Source organism: Myotis daubentonii, chromosome 8 (genome assembly GCF_963259705.1).
Source record: "Myotis daubentonii chromosome 8, mMyoDau2.1, whole genome shotgun sequence".
In the NCBI taxonomy this organism is placed as follows: domain Eukaryota; kingdom Metazoa; phylum Chordata; class Mammalia; order Chiroptera; family Vespertilionidae; genus Myotis; species Myotis daubentonii.
The window spans coordinates 52,979,914-52,998,647 of NC_081847.1; the positions used below are offsets into that span (position 1 = coordinate 52,979,914).

The following is an 18,734-nucleotide window of genomic DNA, read 5'->3' on the forward strand; positions in this document are numbered from 1 at the left end:
CACGTCTGCAATCAAACACACACATACACAGACTCACATACAAACACGCACACAGATACACAGGCACATGGGTACACACACACACAGACACACGGACACACAGACACACACTAACACTAACACACACAACTCCATTCTTCCTGTGGTTGCAAAATGACCCATCCTTCATTTGCTCTAAGTGGGTTGTTGTTTTTTTTTGTTGTTGTTTTTTTTGTGTGTTTTTTTAGTTTTTTTTTTAGAAAACTGGGGGTATTGAGCTGTTCTTTGGGTGACCCCTGCTATGGCCTCGCCCAGCAGCCGGCTGCTCCCTCCTCAGAGTCAGGTGCACTCAGGACCTTCCAGCACCCAGGAAATGGGAGGGCGAGGGCTCTTGGGCTCTGTGCTGAGGTTCCTCATGCAGAAACCCAGCATCAGCCTGGCTCGGGCTCAGGGCAATATACACACACACCTTTATTAAATGCCTGACGTGCTCCTAGGTGCGGAGACCCCGTGACATACTCCGTCCCTGGCTTCAAGGAGCCCAAGGGTGTTCACGAGGAAACCCCCCCGCTCCCCACCACCCAACAGGGGCTCCTGCCTTCTCACAGTTGACCAGAACTGATTCCATGGGGGCAATGAGTAGTTTGCCTCCCCAGCATCCATCCTGCCCCTCCTGAACAGGACCACACGTTTTTAGCGTTTTGGATACTCTTCTTGACACAGTTATAGGGTCCCTTGACCTGATCCAGCATAAGGGGAGGCCTTTTGTTGGAGAGCTGGTGGGCGGGGTGTGGTCGGAGTGAGAGTACAGCCTGCTCCTGCCAGCAGCCATCTGGTGAGCAGTCTGAGAAGAGGGTCCCAGAGAAGTGGAGCTGGATCCCTGATGAACCTGAGCCTGAAGCCTGCCCTCCCTCCGAACTTGCCATGTACATGACTCTCCTTAATGTTTAAGCCAGTTTCCGTTGGACTTTCTGATACTTGGCACCCCAAAGCATCCTAACTTTTTAGGGCAATATGCTCATACACTACTCTGTATGCTTGTTGTGGGCGTAATAAAGATCCACCGTGCACCAGTCATAGACTAGTTGTGTTATACTTAAAAAGAAAACTTAGGTTCTTTTACTTCTGGGTGGGAAGGATCACAGGGGTAATGAATGTCAAGACTGCTGTCTGCTTCATGGTATTTCCTCTCATTTTTCTAATCTCACGTCTCTTGAGGCCACAGGGCCATAACCGACGGTTCTGGCTTCACGGTGTGGGGAGCAGTCTCCACTCCTTTTGGGAACACCTCCGACCACACCGTCTCCAGTCTCCTCTGTGCCTCTGTCATTCCAGAGGCAAAGAGGGGAAGGGACTGGCACGTTGTACGTGGCTGGGACATTCCCACAGGTGCTTCCCTTGCTCTGGCCAGTGTGGTTCTAGCTCCCCCACAGAGGATGACAGAAAAGAGACAAAGAAGCGATCTGGGCTCCTGTGGGTCCCAAGTCTCCCCAGCGTTGTGGTGTCCATCCTGGGAAAGGGGACTCCATCTCAGGTCCTCTGACTCCCAGGAGCAGCATGCCAGCTCAGTGGGAGGAACCCAGCGGTTTCCGGTCCTTCCATGATCTGCCTGGAGTTAAAGGGCGTCTGGGGTCACCTGAGTTGAGTCGCCCCAGGGTACACCTTGTACCCCTCGGGAACGTCCTTCCTGACCCAGGAGGACTGTGTGGAAACAGTTTCCACCATAGAACCCCGACAGCCCATGGACGGTCCTTTTAAAGGAGTTGACATTGTGATGATAAAAGGCAACTGAGGGAGCCTCCAGGCGGCTCAGAAACACCTTAGAGGAAAACCGCATTTTGCAAGATGGGAGTCTTTCAAAGGCTCAGATCCAGCTCCTGCTACTCAAAGTCCAGTCTGCAGACCAGCAGCCTGGGCATTGCCTGGGAAATGCAGGTTCCCAGGCCCCGCTGTGGACCTGCCGCGCCGGCCCTGTGTTGCAGCAGGGGCTGCGTGGGAGCCATGACATCAGAGAAGCACCGCCCCAGTGCAAACAGCCTCAGTCTGAGAACTGTCCATGGACCCCATCTCTGCGTGACCAGGGGCTCAGCAATCCAGGGAGTCATTTCCTGTGCTTTATTTCAATACGCAGTCCCATCTCTAGAATGGAAATCAACAGTCTTTTTCTATTTAATAGTGCAGAAGTGAAATTAGTGACACTGTACGCTAATACATCAAATTCATCAGTTCCAAGTTACATAAAGCATGTGTAAAAGTTGAGACGATAAATATTCTTCAATAATGACAATGATAGCCCTTTTAATTCTACTGATCAGAGAATGAGCTGGGACAGGGGGCTCCTCCAGCTCTGTCTCATTCCAATTACCTGGATGTGCCCGATGTAAGGAATTCTCCAAAAGTTACTTTGAGTAAAAAACCCTCAAGGAGACAATTCAATTTCCAAATGTAAATTCGGACAACGTAGTGAGGGCCCGCTATCCCGTCCGGTCCCCGGTGAGAAATGAGGTTTTGTACAGAACGAGATTGCCTTGTCACTGCTGCCGTTCCCGGGAAGGGTTTTTCAATGTTAAGGGAAGCTGTTTCTATTGGGAAAGGATTTGTTCGTGTGAAGTCGAAAGTTTATGCTTGTTATGCATGCGTTCAAGGAAGACAGAAGTGATGTAGAAAGACGGGAATGTTCAATGCTGTGTGGTTCTGAAGGGCTTGTTTCTGAGTCTTAATTATGACCTGTCATTTGTACAGAACATGAGATTCTGCCACACGTGAGCATGAAATGTGGGACCCAGCGTGCCTCTCCCCAGACACACCCCCTCACCTTCCTGCGCTCCCCACTGCCAAGAACGCATCCATCCACCGATCACAGCCCTGAGTCTGCGGGACTCAGAATTCCATTTCAGGGGAGCAAATTCAGATTCTAGCTAGTTTGCTGTTACAATATGATGGTCAAACGTTATCAGCTTTCTAGAGGTGATAAGAGAAGCAGCTATAGCCACTCTAGAAAAAAAAACCAATACATGAAAATAGAGCTTTTCTTGATTTGATTTTCATTATTTGACACCCCTTGATAGGCGAGGAGACCTTTTTTGTAGCATTAAAACTAAATTGTGCGCATTCAGACATTAATTCCACTGAGTTACTTCTCTCTCCCCCACTCCCCAAATGTTGTGTGATGTTTAGATGACAGAATCCGATGCTCTCGACCCTTGTGTTGGATTAAAGGGGGTCGCTAGTGGAACACACTTTTGAGGTCAGAACTGTGATATTCTTCCTGGGTTGGTCATCATCTCATCCACAAAAATCTTTGTAATAAAGGCCAGTTGTTATTCTGTGACACTTTTACTCAGGCACGTGCCGAGGGAGCTTGGTGGATTATAAAGGGCGTCCTACAAAGATGGCCTGGCACTGGGGACATCTGCGCTCCAGCCCCATTTCTGGGTCCAGTGACCTTGGACAAGGCACCTGTTCTTCCTAGTCTCGGCTTCTGTCTCAACAAAATGGGCAGAACTAGATGGCCCTTAAATCCCAAATTTTACCTTTTAAAGGACAACTGCGTCTTCTCATTTAGGAAGGACGGAGCACCCCGGCTGTTTCCAGGTCTAGTTTTCTGCTGGCTGATCACCCAGGTGCGGGCAGAGGGCAAAGCAAGGGACCCCCTTCATTCTCTAAGCATGCTCCTCGACTCCCACTGACCAAGGAAGCTGGTCGTCCAAATCACCCCGAGGCGGCTGAGCTGTGTATGTGGAGGGGGTAACGCACAGCAGTAGCTGGCAATTTTACGGGACGTTTTCCTGAGCTCTAAGCGCAGTTCTGTTTTTTGTGTTGGATGCCACCACCAGTCAGCAGGGTGTGTTTTAATTATTATTTTAATTTCATGTTGGCAGAAAGACAATGTCAGATAGTGCTCTTCAAGGGAAAGGCTTCCTTTGGGGGGCCGTTGGAGTCTGCACTTTTGGCTCAGGGCTCCCCAGGCGCATGAGGCACTTGCTAGTTTCCCCAAACTATACCCCATGCAGTCCTCACCCTACTGCTTGAGGGACTGAGGGGCTGTGCCTCCAGGATGCTCTGAGCCAGCACAGCGGAGCAGCTGTGCTGTGGGCACATCCGGTGTCAACAGTAGATGCTTAGGACGGTGTGGACCCCAGGCCACGGTTTGTCTGTTGCATCTCACCAGCCACTCAGACCCAGTGAAGGACTGACTGATAGAGAACACGCAAGCACGCGTAACTGAAATATGCACCTTGTCTGGCGTTCTTTGAATATCAATGAATTCTAAGGTCAAGAGTTATGTGAACTATAACATGTCGGTCAAATGTTCATTATGTACTTTGTTTAGCATTTTAAAAATAATTTTTGCCAATGTCCCATACTTCGCTCATGATAACAGCAATACAGTTCTCATATCAAACCCTCCTCCTTTTATAAGTTGAAATAACATAATGATAAAGGTGTTGAAAAACAATTCAAAGTCAAAAAATGCCCAACGACATTGATAACCCTGAGTTTTGCGTTTTGACTTCTGAAATATGATGCTAAATCTTTAATTCTGGGCCATAACTAAAAAAAATTAGTTACAGAAAATCTAATTTAAAAAAAACACCACAATGCTCTAAAAGCCCCCAAAATTAACTAGCCATGTTTTCATAGATAAATTTTGTGTCTTTAAATAAGTACCATAAATAACAAATGTTATTTAATAAAACAAGAGAGTGGAAAGTATAGGGAACAGTAATTACAAGTCCATCAAATCAGGCCATTTCGCATCTGGGTCACATTCATAAAACTTGTATTGGAACCCGGAGGAAATGATCCCCCACCGTTGATTGTGTTTGCTCTTTCTGTATCATATATTTTCTGGAAGTTGCACAGTGCTCATCTGTTTTTATATAAATCTAAAAGATGGTATTTATCCCATATGTCCTTGTGGTAAAGTGATCACAAAAAATATTCTCAGCACTGACACTCCCTGTCCCATTCTGAAGGCCCCAAATGTAGTAAATTTGGACTAATTGGGAATTCTACAAAGGGGTTAAAACATTACCCACTACCAGTCAGGTGGCCATTAGAAATGTTAACCAAATAAAAGCCAGAAACAGGAAGCCAAAAAGCAGGTCCCTACGGCAGGCATGTGTCTTAAATGACATCATCTGTCAAGTTTCCAGCATCTTGTGGCCGTGAACATAGAGCGAAGGGCTGTGTTGTGTGAGGACATTACATCCTCATTAGCAGGAATGTTCCTTAAGTACATAACGCGGGATTTTCATTTTAATCACAAGCAGCTACTTGTCCCCGCACTTTCATTAGATAAATACTGAGCGTAATTCCACTTACAGAACTCCGTCCGCCTCCTGAGAAACCCCACTCAGATGCAATCACAGAATAACAATTTATAGGACAGATCATGCAAAACTTGTGTTGTTTTGTAAACTATTCCGATTTTTTTAAATGCTGAAATCAGTCAACAGCAGAAGTCATCGTCAAAGGGATTGAAATGACACTGTTGTAGTGTTTGCATGCTAAACAAATGTGAAATCGAGGGAATGGTGAGGGATGAGAATCCCTCCTCTCTGTGCACTAACCAGAGGCAAATCCTCCATCTGCCCAGCCCCAGACCTCCAGGCTGACGTGCAGAGAGGCCACCCTGAGAACCAAGGACTAATTCATCCAGCGCGGTCGCCCAGCCCCAGCCCTGTCTCTAAAACAAAGACTGACAATTGCCCTGAATTATGGATGTACTTTTGTGATATGTAATACAGTTCAGAAGAAAGGTGTTGAGAGCTTTGCACCACTTCACCTCCCATTAGAGGCTAGTCTTGAATGATAATACCAGAAGATGAAACTGGTGCTGAACTATGACCCTCAATTTACAAATCATTTTTCAGAAGAATAAAAAAAAAAAGTTTAAACATCTTTTTGGCATTATCTGAATGGGCGGAATCTTTCATGCTTGTTTCCTGAGATTAAATGCAAACAGCCTGTGCTGTGGTTCCTTAGTTTGGGGAGAGAGAAAACATGAGGGTTTCAGATTAGATTTTATTTCAAACCTGGGTGTTTGAAAAAAAATACTTTTTTTTTTTTTTTTTCATAGCTGAATTTAGTGTATTCCTTCAAAAACACAATAAATTTCTATTCTGTAGCTTAAGGGGTCCATCAGTAAAAATGTTGGTCTTTCATCTTTATTACCCTCCCATTAAAATGAAAGAAACCGGGACACACTTCAGTTTAGAAGAAGCAATTTAGTTGGCGATGTCCTCCCCCGTCAAGTCTCCACAAAGGGAGCAGTGCATTTCTGCTTAGATTTCCCACGTCACACGTCTACCTGCATAAGGAGCAACCCAGCCAGCAGACATACACCGCGTTCAATTTAATACTATGCTCTGATGAGATGGTCTGATGGACACGGTTTTCTGTGACCAGCCATTTCCGGTGGTTACGCTCGTGAAACGTGTCCCCTTCCCTTGTGTGTTTGTGTATCTGAAAGCCAGGCTGAGTCCCTCTCTGTTCTGCCACAGCCGTTAGGGCTGAAAGGGACAGATTAATAACCAAGCCCCGCACTGGACCGGCTTCCCTTGTCCCCTGCACCGGTAACCCTCTGCTATAATGAGGACACAAAGAGCCTCGCATCAGGCCGCTACCCTCCCTCATAACTCACAGGCCCGCGGTGGCAATAGCCTCCAGTGCCATTTGTCTTTAGTGCAGTTGTGACACTTCGGCATGATCCATAATTTGGCAGCTATTTACCGTGACATTTCCCTTCAGTGCAGCCATAACATTCAGTGAAGCCGTGATTTGGTCCCATTTACCATATAAATTGTATTGTTGTGCATGCATGCTAGCAGCGACATTAGGTACCTGAAAATGAGTAAATCTTGTAAAACAGATACGAACAGCTATGGGGCAGTAGCAGTCCCTTGCCTCCTCAGACGGAAGGCAAGAAAAATTAAATATGGTCACCAAGTTTTCTGGGCCTTTAATTGTCTTCCTATTTATTTAGCACGTGAGAGATGCCGAAACCCCGGGCTGTGAAATCATCTGGCGGGCTCTGCCTTCGATCAGAGAGGCACCGTGGGATTTCCTAGTCCACAAGGAAGGCTGCAGCCGTCTTTGGTGAGCTGAAGGTTAGCAGGCGGGCGGATCAGCTCCAGGCATGATTCAGAAGAGAAGGCACTTGACTCGTTACGTTCATGTGTGACATCAGATGCCCGGGACAAGAGGCATCTCACTCCACCAGAACCTGGGAGAAGTCAAACGGAAACCTAGGAGCAGGGGCTGCTATTGTTCCCATGATCAGAGGTGAAACACACCTTCCATGCCAGACAGCCTGACACAGAGCCAGTGTGTTCTTGCTGTAGATCTTGGTCCCGACTGTGCGCCGTGCAGTCTGCTCTGTTCTGCCCCGGCGTCTGCGAGGACCCTCCCGCGGTGTGCCCAGAGCGGCCTGCCCTTGCGTGGCCCATGTTCTGTTAGGCGGACCCTCACTGTGGATGGGACACACACCTTTCCTGGACATGTATTAAGTTCTTAAAGCCCCCGAATCTGTTATCCTCTCTCCCAACCTTGCTTTTTGCCTGTGTACGGTTTCAGCACCGATTTGCTTAAGGGAAGAGTGAAATTTTCCATTCCACATGTGCCTCGCAGGCACAAAAGCCTCTAATACAATTGACTTCTTTTAGATGGGTCTGTATTCGCTTGATCATTTTTGCTAATAATCTAACAAAATCAAAGTTTTGGAAGAATCCCTCCAAATTTCTGTTTGGATAGTTGGCTAGTGAGTTATAGGCTACAGAGGGCCATTTCCTCAGAATGTGCACTCGGAAATAGTGCTGATTTTTTGCGGTGTCTCTCACTTATTAACTACTCATTAGCCCAAGACCAAACTCTCCCAAAGCAAAGAATTTGTGAACTATTTTTAAGACCAATTTTAAAATCTCATCAAGCTGAAGACATACTGATTTGATCAGCTCTCCCATCAGGAATTAATTTAGTTCCCAGGAACAATAAAATCTGGAATGAGACTGTCCATGACCAAAGGGTTGAATGTAAAGGTTTTACCTCTGAGCCATGGAGGGAAGTTTTATTAGCACTTTTTTTTTTTTTCAAGAGAGGGGTAAAAAAAGAAAAAAAGGGAAGAAAAAGAGAAACCTATGTTGTAACAACTTACTTTCGTTTTAAGAAATATTATCTCCATTAATGACTGAAAATAAATTGATTTGAGTGATTCTGAAGCATCAAGTACCCACTTCCTTTCTCTTCTGATTTATGCCATTGTTCGGTTTTTACAGCTTGCTGTTGACAGGGTGAGGTAATTCAACTACAATCTTCCCCGTGTTTTTCCCCATGTACATGTAATCGACAGCCCGGAACACGGACTCCAGGCCAGTAAACCTGCCCTCTGTGGACAGGTCACCCAGGTCCACCTGGCACACGAGGTCTCCACTGGTACACATCTTGACCAAGTGGTCCATGGATGCTCTGTACTCAGAAAGGTAATGGTTTAGAAAGAAGCCCTGGATCCTGGCGGATTTCCTCAGCAGTTTGGCGGGTAATGTTCCCGCGTTCACAGGCGAAAGGCCAGTAGGAGTTTGGTAGCCAGAGATAAACCCGATTACTATCAGGCGCCCTTTGGTGGCCAAGGCATCTATCGCCAAGTCAAACATGGCACCCCCCACGGATTCATAGACCACATCCACGCCTCCGGGGTACTCTCGCTTCAGGACGGTACCCACGTGCTCAGTGTTATAGTTGATGGGACGATCGCAGCCAACGGACTTCAGGAAAGCAGACTTCTCGTCAGAAGAGCAGGTTCCAATGACGTGGCACCCGGCCTTCTTTGCAAGCTGCACGGCAAACTGGCCTGTCCCCCCAGCCGCTGCCGTCACCAGCACTTTCTTCCCTTCCTTCAGCCCGCCGAGCTCTTTCAGGCAGATGTATGCGGTGGTACCACTTACCAGCAGGGTGAGGTACTCGGGTGTGGCAGAGGGCACTGGAGTGGCAATGCTGGCCGGCACCACTGTGTACTCAGCAAAAGAGCCCGGTGACATGTAAGCCACAGTTTGGCCAACTGAGTACCTGGCACTGGCGGAGAGGCCCAAGGCGACCACCTCACCCACACCTTCAAAACCTACATCGAAGGGGGTCTTGACTGAAGGGTCGTATCGTCCTGCTGAGTAGTTGATGTCAGATGCATTAACACCGACAAATCTAGAAGAAAACAATCACAAAAGTACATTAAGGTGTTTTGTTCTCAAGGCCTTTATAGTCCACTTCAAAAAATCCCTCTAATTTGGTGACTGTGGGGGGCTGGCTTAGCCATACATTCTGATAGAATATGAAAAAACCAGTCCTGATATTCAGTGGAGGAAAAGAAATTAAATGAGTATTTAGTTCAACAGTGATTTGCCACCAGAGTTTTGCTGTCATCAGTTTAGAAATAATTTCAATCACTTTAAAACATCAAGTTATTTATTTCATATGTCATTTACTTCCCTCCTCTTTCTTTTAAAAGGAGAAATAAATCAAAAAAACAAAACACACCCACAAATATGTCAGGAAGCCTTCTTATCCACAAACTTCACTGGAGCTGAGTTGGAAATTAATTGGCCTCTTAACAAAGATGTTAAAAACAACAGTGGGATAAAATATATTCAACCAAGTACACTAGTATTGATTTTGGCCACAATTTAACACTTCAGATAATAATAGTAATGACAATGATATTATTAAAGATTGATGGAATGTGCAAGGTCATTACTGCAGGGGTGGTTTCAAAACATTGTTAGAGTGGCTGCAGCAAATTTTCTTTCTGATGTAACGATGTCCAGTGTGAAAATATGCACTTTGATTAATTGAGCAAAAATTGTCTCATAAGAGGAGAGAGATTTTATGGAACATTCAACATTTTACAGTCCTTTTCAGATGAAAAGGAAAGCATATCGTCACTCTATTTTCCCTCAACAAGAAGCAGAGACATAAGTTGATTAATACCAGATGATTAGTTTCACTTTGGTATCCAGAGTCAATTTAATTGCGAGGCCAGTACTTTTACCAGCTTTTTTTCGTCTAAGTATACCTCATAACAGAAATATCCTGATACATAAGGGGGGGGGGGGATAGGGAAAGTCGTCAACTAAGAATGTCAGGAGGTGGCTTAGGCACATAATGGAGGATCCTAAAAATGTCATTTCCACCTGTAATGAACTGAAAGGATGGTGTTATCTGGTGGCAGGAGCAAAGCTGGTAAGTAGGTCATTTTAAAATAATTCACTTTTAATTTAACTTAATAAACCAAAACTGCTCTGTGCCAGGATCCACTTCCACAGGTCTATCGGTAATACTTTGCCCTTAAAAATGCTCCCTGATGCTTCTGCCTTGTGTGTCTACAGTACTGAGAGCTCTCTGCATATTGTAGAAAGAAAGCAGGAAACCGTTTCTTTCTAGCTCATCAGGCAGCTTTCAGAAGTTAGCATACCACACAGCCTCCCTGAGTTCTAAGAGCCACAGAATTCCATTCCCATAAAGGATACGCAGTAATGAGAAATGGGGAAATGGTTTCTGCAGGTTTCCCATTTGGCATTTAATGCCAAGATGCTTGTATTCTATTTGGGGAGGAGGGGGAGGCTGCTCTCTCTCTCTCCTTGAAATTTACTCAGTTCTCAAGGCCCCGTCTTTGTAAGAAGGGCCAGCTTCCCCAGAGCAGAGCCAGCTGCCTTCTTCCTAGAAGCAGCCAGGGCCCAGCCCAGCTGCAGCGCCTCTCTGAGACCCAGCCTAGGCTGTAAGGCAAACTCCGGGAAGGCTTCCTGCGGTGAAAGTGAAGTGAGGTTTGCTTGAGAAGTGGGGAGTCCGCCATTAACCCTTCCCAGCCCCCTCAGTCTGGTCCCTCTGGCGTTTCCACAGTCTCAGCTGGAGAGGCGCCTTTCTTGTGTGGGGAGACCCCGCCTAGGATTCGGAGGGACTCCACGGTGCTGGCCGGCCCCTCGGGTCCCTCCCCACTCCCCACCTAGGACCCCTGAGCAGAAAAGCGGTGCTGGAGGAGGACTCAGCCCCAGCTCCTCTCCTCCCCAGGCTGTGGTTTACCGCTTCCAAGAGGAGAGGTGGGAAACCCAGCAGCGCACGGATCAGGAGAAACGCTGAGAGAGGGGGCACGCACGCCAAGGGGACAGAGGGCCAAGTGTGTGCGTGGTGGCGGCGGTGGGGGAGGGGGCAGTGGGGCGTTGCTGGGAGCTGGGGTGGCTGCCCTCGATCAGCAGAAGCTTGAGTTTTCCATGGGGGCTTTGCCTAAAACATCAAGTCAGAGGTTGCGGTTGCGTCTGGCGCACCCCAGAGCAGGGAAGGACACCCGCAGGCTCCCCGCACGCCCCGTCCAGGTGGCCTCCGGTCTCCGTCTCCCCGGAAGCCCCCTGGTGCGCCAGGGTCTGCCTGCTGGGTGCCAGCAGTCAGTGCTCCCCGGCAGCCTCCCTTGGACTTGAGGGCCGCCTCTGACTGCCGGACCGTCTGGTCCCGCGTGGCTTCTCCACCGCCATCAACTAGAGGCAGGATCACTGTCTCCCACTCCAGGAGCGGCTGGAGCAGCGCAGCCAGCGCTGGGGTGAGGGGCCGTGGCCCAGGTCCGCACCGGGGACCTCGGCCTCCGGGGCTAGGCAGGGGTCCTGCGGGCGCGCTCACCATGGCGCTCCAGCCCAGGGCAGGTCAAGTTCTGGGGTAGCCCTGAGCACCCTGCGTGGCGGGGCGCAAAGCCCGTGGACAGAGACCCGCTAGAGGCTGGACCTTGACCTTGGCTTCCTAGACACCCCCATATTTCGTGACCCCCCCTCCTCCCAACCTCCCTGTCGTCTTCTAAATCGCCTGCATAGCGGTGAAGGAATCTCGGGCTGGTGGCGAGTCTAGATTCCCCAAACCTCGCCCTCTCCAGTGTCTCCCGGCCTCTGGCGTGGCCCCCGCCTTTCCCCAGACCCCTGTGTTGACGCTGCGAGGCCTCCTAGGGTGGTGGGGACCCGCCAGGGCCCGGATGCGCCTAGGTCCTTATCTGGGCTTTGGGAAGAGCTGCCTGGGGGGTCCGGAGCCCTTGAGCTCCACTCCACCAGAAGCAAGTTCAAGAGCAGCCCCGCCATGGAACAGGGGGGGCCCGGGTCGGGAGCAGGGGACAGGAAGGGGGAGAGAGAGGGGAAAGACCACTGGGAAGGATGCGCGCGCTGGGAGGCTCGCTTGTGCCCCTTTAATTTAAAATATGTGCTTTTAATGAGGGTTCCAGCGACCCGACGGCAGGATCCACTCAAAAGAGTAATGTGGAGAAACCTCAGGACGAGGTGGGCTTTCCCCCAATATAGACCCTTCTAGAGTCGCCCGTTTATTTATATTAAAAAGTGCTGAGCCCCTTCGTCATGTTTATTGTGAAACAGGGCAGTCCTTCGGGGCGGAGGGGGACGCTTTCTCTGAACAAAACCCAAGGCGAAGACTCTAGTCCGAAGCAAATGCCTTCAATACTGGGAGACAAAGTCGTCCAAACCAGCTACTTATTTTAAAAATAAATAAATAACAAGAAGAAAAAAAAAAAGAAAGAAAGAAAAAGAAAAACAATTTGGCCTGGAGAATCCGAAGAAATACTACTGTTCCCCTCCCGTGAGCAACAAACCCTTTATCAAAAAACGCCTTCCCCATCCCCTCCCCCTTCTCTTTTCCCTCCCCGCAAACTCAGCCCCATTTTCTTACACAGGAGCAGAAAATCGTTAGAAATATTTAGAAACGAAATAATGTGTCATTATGGTACTAAAAATGCTAAAAATAGCGCTCAAACTGACTTCACCGGAGGGAGTCTTACTCGCTTTCTTTTTCTTTTCTGAGATCTGGTAATGGACAGGACATTGAAGTTGTCCTCCGATGTATGAAACAGGAAGGTGAGAACTGTAGAAAGGAACATCAATTGTAGGTCTATGGGGGAGTTTATGTACCCTTCTCACACCTTTCCTAAATGGTGAACTTGATTATTCTAATGGTTGTGGAGCTTAAAAGCACTTCCCTCCCTGCGAAGAAAGAATCTGTATTTTCTGTTGAAATGTTATGAGATGTGTAAGTGGTCCAAGTGAAAGAAAAAGTCAGACCTCCACACACCTTTCCAAATAAGTAAATTTGGGATTAATCTATTCATTCCAGAGCAGTTTTATCATGATAAAAAGGAGAAGCGCATGCATAAAATTTTCATGTAATTAACACTGTTCTGGGGAGATTTGGCCTAGAATTAAGATGAACTAACCTTCAGTGAATTATTAAGCCTCTATTCTTAAAGAGAGAGAGAGAGAGAGAGAGAGAGAGAGAGACCGTAAAATGCCACCTCCGCTGACCTTGTGTGCAAGAATAAAGGATCTCCCTACAATTGGGGGATAGGAGCAGGTTTGCCAGCTGAGTAGGGGAGAGGGGAAGTAGAGGTTCTGCCCCCTGCCAACAGGCAGAAAACGGGCTCCATTTTCTTTCTGTTGTGGGCTTCCAGGTAGAAGTTAGAGGTCAAGTTGTTCATATCAATATACTATTTATATTAAAGAGATTCTTGGCATAGGTGGAGGGGAACAGGTATGGATCTTAAAGCAACCCAAACTGATGAGCTCCAAATGTGAGAGTCGGTGGTCCAGAGCACTGACCTGGAGTCCAAGACTCAAGCTAGTGATGCAGCTCCAGGGGCGCCCTGACACCCAGTGGGGAAGGGGACAGTGAGGGGGACTGTGAGTGTGAAGGGAGAGGAGTCTCAGGAGGGGGGTGTCCTAGAAGTTGATGTACACTCTTGGGGGAGAGGCCAGGAGAACACCAATGCGGGGCTGGAGCCACCTCCACCCAAGCGGCTGGAGGGTGGTCCCAACCTCAAGGTGCCGCCAGTAGTGCTCTAACCACCCCCCACCCCCGCCAGGCTCAGTGGCCCCCTCCCATCCCATAACCCCTTTCTAAAAGGGGTTTGACTCAAGCAGCTGTGTGTGTTTATATCACTGATCAATCAATAGTGTACTTCATCAGAAAAAGGAAACAAAAGCCTATCTGAAACTTTTTGCCTTTTCAGCCTGGGGCTCCTCTCAGCTTCCAGCAAGTCACTGGTGTGTTTTGTATTTCCGAACACACACAAGCCCTCCTTTTTATCTTGGCGGGACCCATGTCCTGAACAGCCCTAGCGTTGCATCCCATAATGAAGAAAATCCTCTGAAGCTGTTTTCACGGTAGCAAACTTTTTAAAGGACACACACATCCCACCCATCTCTACTCAATCCCATCCTTGGTTCACTAAATTTTTACATTTCCAACACGTTTCCAAAAGTTTTATGTTGAGAGCAGAATTCTTCAGTCTTGCAATATCATTTGGAAGGCTGACATGAATCTCCAAAATGGACTCATTAAACGCTGCATCCAGCTACTCCTTGCAGGGGGCTGAGAGTACTTGCTAGCACACAATTTACAACACAGTTACGATCAGAACTTTCTCCTCCCTTCGGAGTATTACTCAACCTGATACATGCAACACTGTAACCCCTCGGACTGGCCCGAGCAGGCGGAGAAGTCCTGCTCTTGCGAAGGGGATGGAGCCACCAGGCACGCCCCGCCTGCAAGTCCGCGGGGAGTGGACCCACCCGGAGAGACCCGAGGGCCTGGCTCCACCGAGTAAGATCTCGTTCCTTCCTGTTGCCTCACCAGTTACCCAAGATTAGTGAGGCGGAAACACATTAAGGTGCGGAGTGTAGGGGAGGAAAAGACAGAGGTCAGGCAAGAACCCCAGTGTCCCCGAAGGTCTGCAGAACGTGCGGGCAAACGCAGCCATGCCCCCGCCCCAGACGCCGAGGACGCGCGCCACACGCCTGACCTGTCGTTACACTCCGGGCACGGACAGCAGTCACACATCACTGACAACACGCAGACGACACCAGCGAGGTGCACACCAACACACTCAAAGACAGGCTCTGCCATTGCGCGGCTACTGCCAACCTGGAGCGGACAGGAAGACCAGCCTGGTCCCCGGCCTCCTTTCTTCAAAGCACGTTACCTAAAGGTCGCAGCTTGGGTCCAGGCTGTCCCTGCTCCACCCTAAAGACTATGTGAACGCAGGAGCCCTGGGTGCGCGCGGGTGGGCCAGGCGGGAAGCCTCGGCTTCTGGGTCCCCTCGGTTTTATTTCGGGGGCGGGAGGGGGAGGAGGGAGGACTGGGGGAGGGGAGGGGAATCCCAAATTAAAATAACCCCCAGTTATGAGGACGTTCGGCGGCATCGGATATTCACAACAGCAACAGTCACATTACATTCGCCTTCGCCAGATGGCGGCGGGTTCAACTTCCCAGAATCTCGCAAAGTCAGGCGGTGCACCAAGCGCGCCGGGTGTGGGGACGCAGGCGAACGTCCCGGCCCGGGAGAGGCGGGGCCGGGGCGAGGGCGCGCGCCGGGCTCACCGGTTTCGAACGAGGAGGTCTCCGTCCCCGGGGAGTGGCACCGGGCAGTCCCGGCGCAGGGTGACGGCCTCGCGGAAGTTGGGGCTCAGCCGAGTCACCACCAGCTTCTGCATGGCGCGGGGGATGGCGGAGCCCTGGAAGTCCAGGAAGTGGCGGGAATACGACATGTCCACGATAGTTCGGGCCGCGGCGGGCGCCAGCCGCAGCATGGTCCGCGCCTCCGCCGGCTTTCTGAGCCGCTGCAGGCCAAGGTCGCGACCAGCCCGGGCAGCTGAGTTCGGCTTGGCGCGGGCGGAGCCGGTGGGTCCGCCCCTCCTCCGGCCCTCGCCCTCCCCTCGGCTCCCCCCCTTCCCCTCCGCGCTGGGCGCCCGCTCCCCCTCAGGCGCGCAGCTCCCGGAGTCCTCGCAGCCCCCGGCGTTCCCGGACGCGCCACCCCCGGGGTCCTGGCCGGAGGATCGCAGCCGCTCCGGTAGCTGCTCCTTTAATCTTTTTGTTTTGGTTTGAATCTGATCGGCGCAGACTGGCCAGGGAGCCTCTCCGCCCTCCCCCTTCCTCCGGCGCCGGGGAGGCACCGGATATCCCCACCCTCTCCACGCTCTAAAAGCCGGATTTGACTACTCCGAAGGGTGAGGGGGGCGCCGAGGGGTCCCGTGTGTCCCACGTTCACCGCGGCCGGGAGCCGGCAGCAGCTCCGGGCATTCTCGGAGGCGCGCCGGCCGGTGGCCGGCACAGGCGCCTCCCCTTCCCGTGCGAAGCGTTCACTTCCTTGCAAGGTGGTACGAATCAACCCCGAGCGCGGCCGGGGCGGCGGGGCACGGCCGGGTCCCTGAGCTGCGTGGGGATCCCTGGCTGCTGGTGAGCGCATTCAAGCACCGAACGGGGGGGGCGGGGAGGAGGCGCTCAGTGCCCCCTCTGAGCCCCAGGCTCCTGGTCCCCTGTCCCCCAAACGCCTTGCTCGCATCTCTGCCCCTCAGTTTGCCCCATATAAGTTGTATGAACTAAGCCATTTTACTTATTTTGGCCTAGATTTCGTGTTTTCCCATGAATTTTTAAAGTAGCCTCTCTACAAGACAGATACAGGTTACCCATTGGGAGAGAACACACGTGTTGGAAACCAGAGGGCCAAATTCCCAGAGCACATAAACATTTTAAACTTCTAGGTGGGGATGCTGAAGGACTTAATTGAATTGGAGACGTTGCAATGATGTATGAAGACCTCATTTTATAACCCAGCTAGAGAGAGCTGCAGTAGCAGTGTGTCAATTTTCTCCCTAATTGTCTGTATTGACCAAATAATCAATTCACTTTTCATAGAGGGACCAAATTAAATATTTTCCACATTTTCGTGTGATGAGCTAAGTCCATCTTGAATTTTTTATTAAAAGTATACGTTTCAATTTTAAAAACCTCTTGCTTTGCACTTACCCATGAATTACTAAAATATAAAAGCCACCCATCCCCAAGCAAATTTAACTCCCAAACTAAGATTGCCAAGGTGACACAGGTATTTTTATCTTAAATGTAGGACATTTTTCATCCAAGGGTAGTTTATGTCTATGTGGGTACGTGGTATGAATGTACAAGGTGTGTGTGTGTGTGTGGGGGGTACTAACAGGTTTAAAAATCTGCCAGTGTCTACTTAACTTGGCTTTAGAACACATGGTTTTACCCAGTATCAGCCAGTGGATTACAATAACAAACCCCTCAGTGTCTTTCTCCAAACTACAATCTTTTATGTTGTGCTGTATTAAGATTTCTTTTTTTGTGTCATATTGTTTAGCTCCAGAAAAAAAAGAAAACAAAGCAATTAAAAAGATTGACAGGTATGGTTTGTGAGAGACCTATTTGTAATTGTCAGGGTGACGTTGGCGAGAGGAGGAGGAGTAAAAACTGAAGCAGGAAAAGCAGCTCGATGTGTCTGTCTATCAGTTGAGACTGTCTGAAAGCTCTGCGATCGGAATGTGTGTTATATTTCACTGAAAAGAGGAGAGAGCGAGAGTGCATCTCCCTCTCTCCCAGGAGTTTGGGGGGGGGGGACAGTCCACGCTCATCTCGCCCACCTAGTGAATGTCGGCTCTGCGCCCCTTTGCACACACTCTCTGGGTTGTTGTTGCCTTTTTTTTTTTTTTTTTGAGTGGGGGGGCTTTTGTGTATTTTTCTTTCTTTCTTTCTTTTTTTTTCTGTTGGAAGATCAAGACCGGCCAAAAATCCATGATCAAAATGTGTTTGTATTAGATTTCGCATTGGAAGAAGCGGCGATCCTGGCGGCAAAGCCAAGTGGCACCAAGTGGCGCTCCGGCCGGGTGACACTGTTTGATCTGTGACTGTTTGGAAGGTGGAGCAGCGCCTGACATCTCCCCCTGGCGCGTGTGTGTAAGGGGGCTTCACTCCTCTGTCTTGTTTGCTTTCTTCCTCTTAGACTAAGTGCAGGAGGAAAAGGACAGCCTGGATCGGCCTCGCTGGCGCTCAATGAGAAAACTGCGACCCGCGCATTGAAAACACTCGCCGCGACCCCCGAACCGCGAGAAGAGGGGGGAGAGAAAGTTGCGCTCGGAGACTCTCGGCTCGCGGAGGAAGGCGCGGGGCAGCGCCCGCAGCGGCGCCGGAGGAGCGCCCGCCAGCAGCAGCGCGGCGGCGGGAGGCGGCAGCATGGAGCGCGGGCCGCGGGCCGGCCCTCCCAGCGCCCACCGCTGCGCCCGCGGCCCGCGCCGGGGATGACTCCGGGCTCGGCGCCCAGGCCCCGCGCGCTCCGCCCGCAGCCCGGCGGCCGGGACGCGGCCCGCGCGGCCGCCGCCGCCTCCTGAGCGGCCCCGGGCGCGGCGGTCCATGCGAGCGGCTCCCCGCGGTCCGCGGCGCGTCCGGAGCCCGGAGCCCGCGGGGACGAGGCCAAAGTTGGGCGCGCCGCGGAGTTGCGCCCGGGGCCCCGCGTCCCCGCGCCCCGCGAACTCCGGCGGCGGCTGAGACGAAGGCTACGGCGGCCCGAGCAGCATGCCGAGGAGGAAGCAGCAGGCCCCCCGGCGCTCGGCAGGTAATGCGCGCGGCCGCGCCGTGGGGAGCGGGCCAGGGAGCGGGCGCTGGGGGCGCGGGCGGGCGGGGGCCGCGGGCGACACTCCCCCCGGAGGCCGCGGCATCCCAAAGCTGGGAGGAGGCCGGGCCCCCGCCCGGGCCCGCGCGTGGAGCGGAAACTTATAGGCGCTGCGAGAAACCGGACGGGCCGGGGAGGCCAGGGAGGCCGTGGCCGTGGGTCGGCCGGTGCCTCGCGCTACCGCGGAAGGGGCGGCGGTGGGAAAAGAAGTTGCTGCTGGGCGGCCAGAGTGCGTTGGAAAAGTCCTCCAAAGGCCAGGAGGCTG

General features: G+C 50.9%; 2 protein-coding genes across 5 annotated transcripts in view; one reads left to right on the forward strand and one right to left on the reverse strand.

Moving 5' to 3' along the window:
* Positions 1-4,647: 4,647 nt before the first annotated feature.
* Positions 4,648-15,748, reverse strand: PTGR3 (prostaglandin reductase 3). Of its 2 annotated transcripts, none has more exons than XM_059706383.1 (2): positions 15,385-15,748; positions 4,648-9,177 (listed from the first exon to the last, which is right to left on the reverse strand). In XM_059706383.1, exons 1-2 carry the CDS (start codon positions 15,591-15,593, stop codon positions 8,253-8,255), a joined length of 1,134 nt encoding a protein of 377 aa, XP_059562366.1. In that variant the 5' UTR covers positions 15,594-15,748; the 3' UTR covers positions 4,648-8,252. The 2 variants fall into 2 exon arrangements, with proteins under 2 accessions (XP_059562366.1, XP_059562367.1); XM_059706384.1 differs by lacking the exon at positions 15,385-15,748 and adding an exon at positions 14,987-15,117.
* An 89-nt stretch (positions 15,749-15,837) lies between these two features.
* The window catches only part of TSHZ1 (teashirt zinc finger homeobox 1), a 70,647-nt gene continuing 67,750 nt past the window's right edge, over positions 15,838-18,734 (forward strand). The window contains exons 1-2 of one of the 3 annotated variants that reach the window (XM_059706382.1): positions 15,838-15,853; positions 17,804-18,412. In XM_059706382.1, coding sequence (XP_059562365.1) covers positions 18,373-18,412 — 40 coding nt within the window. In that variant the 5' untranslated portion in view covers positions 15,838-15,853; positions 17,804-18,372. Of the gene's footprint in view, positions 15,854-16,107; positions 16,240-17,285; positions 18,413-18,734 lie in introns of those variants that run through there. The other 2 variants (XM_059706381.1, XM_059706380.1) reach the window with 2 other exon arrangements.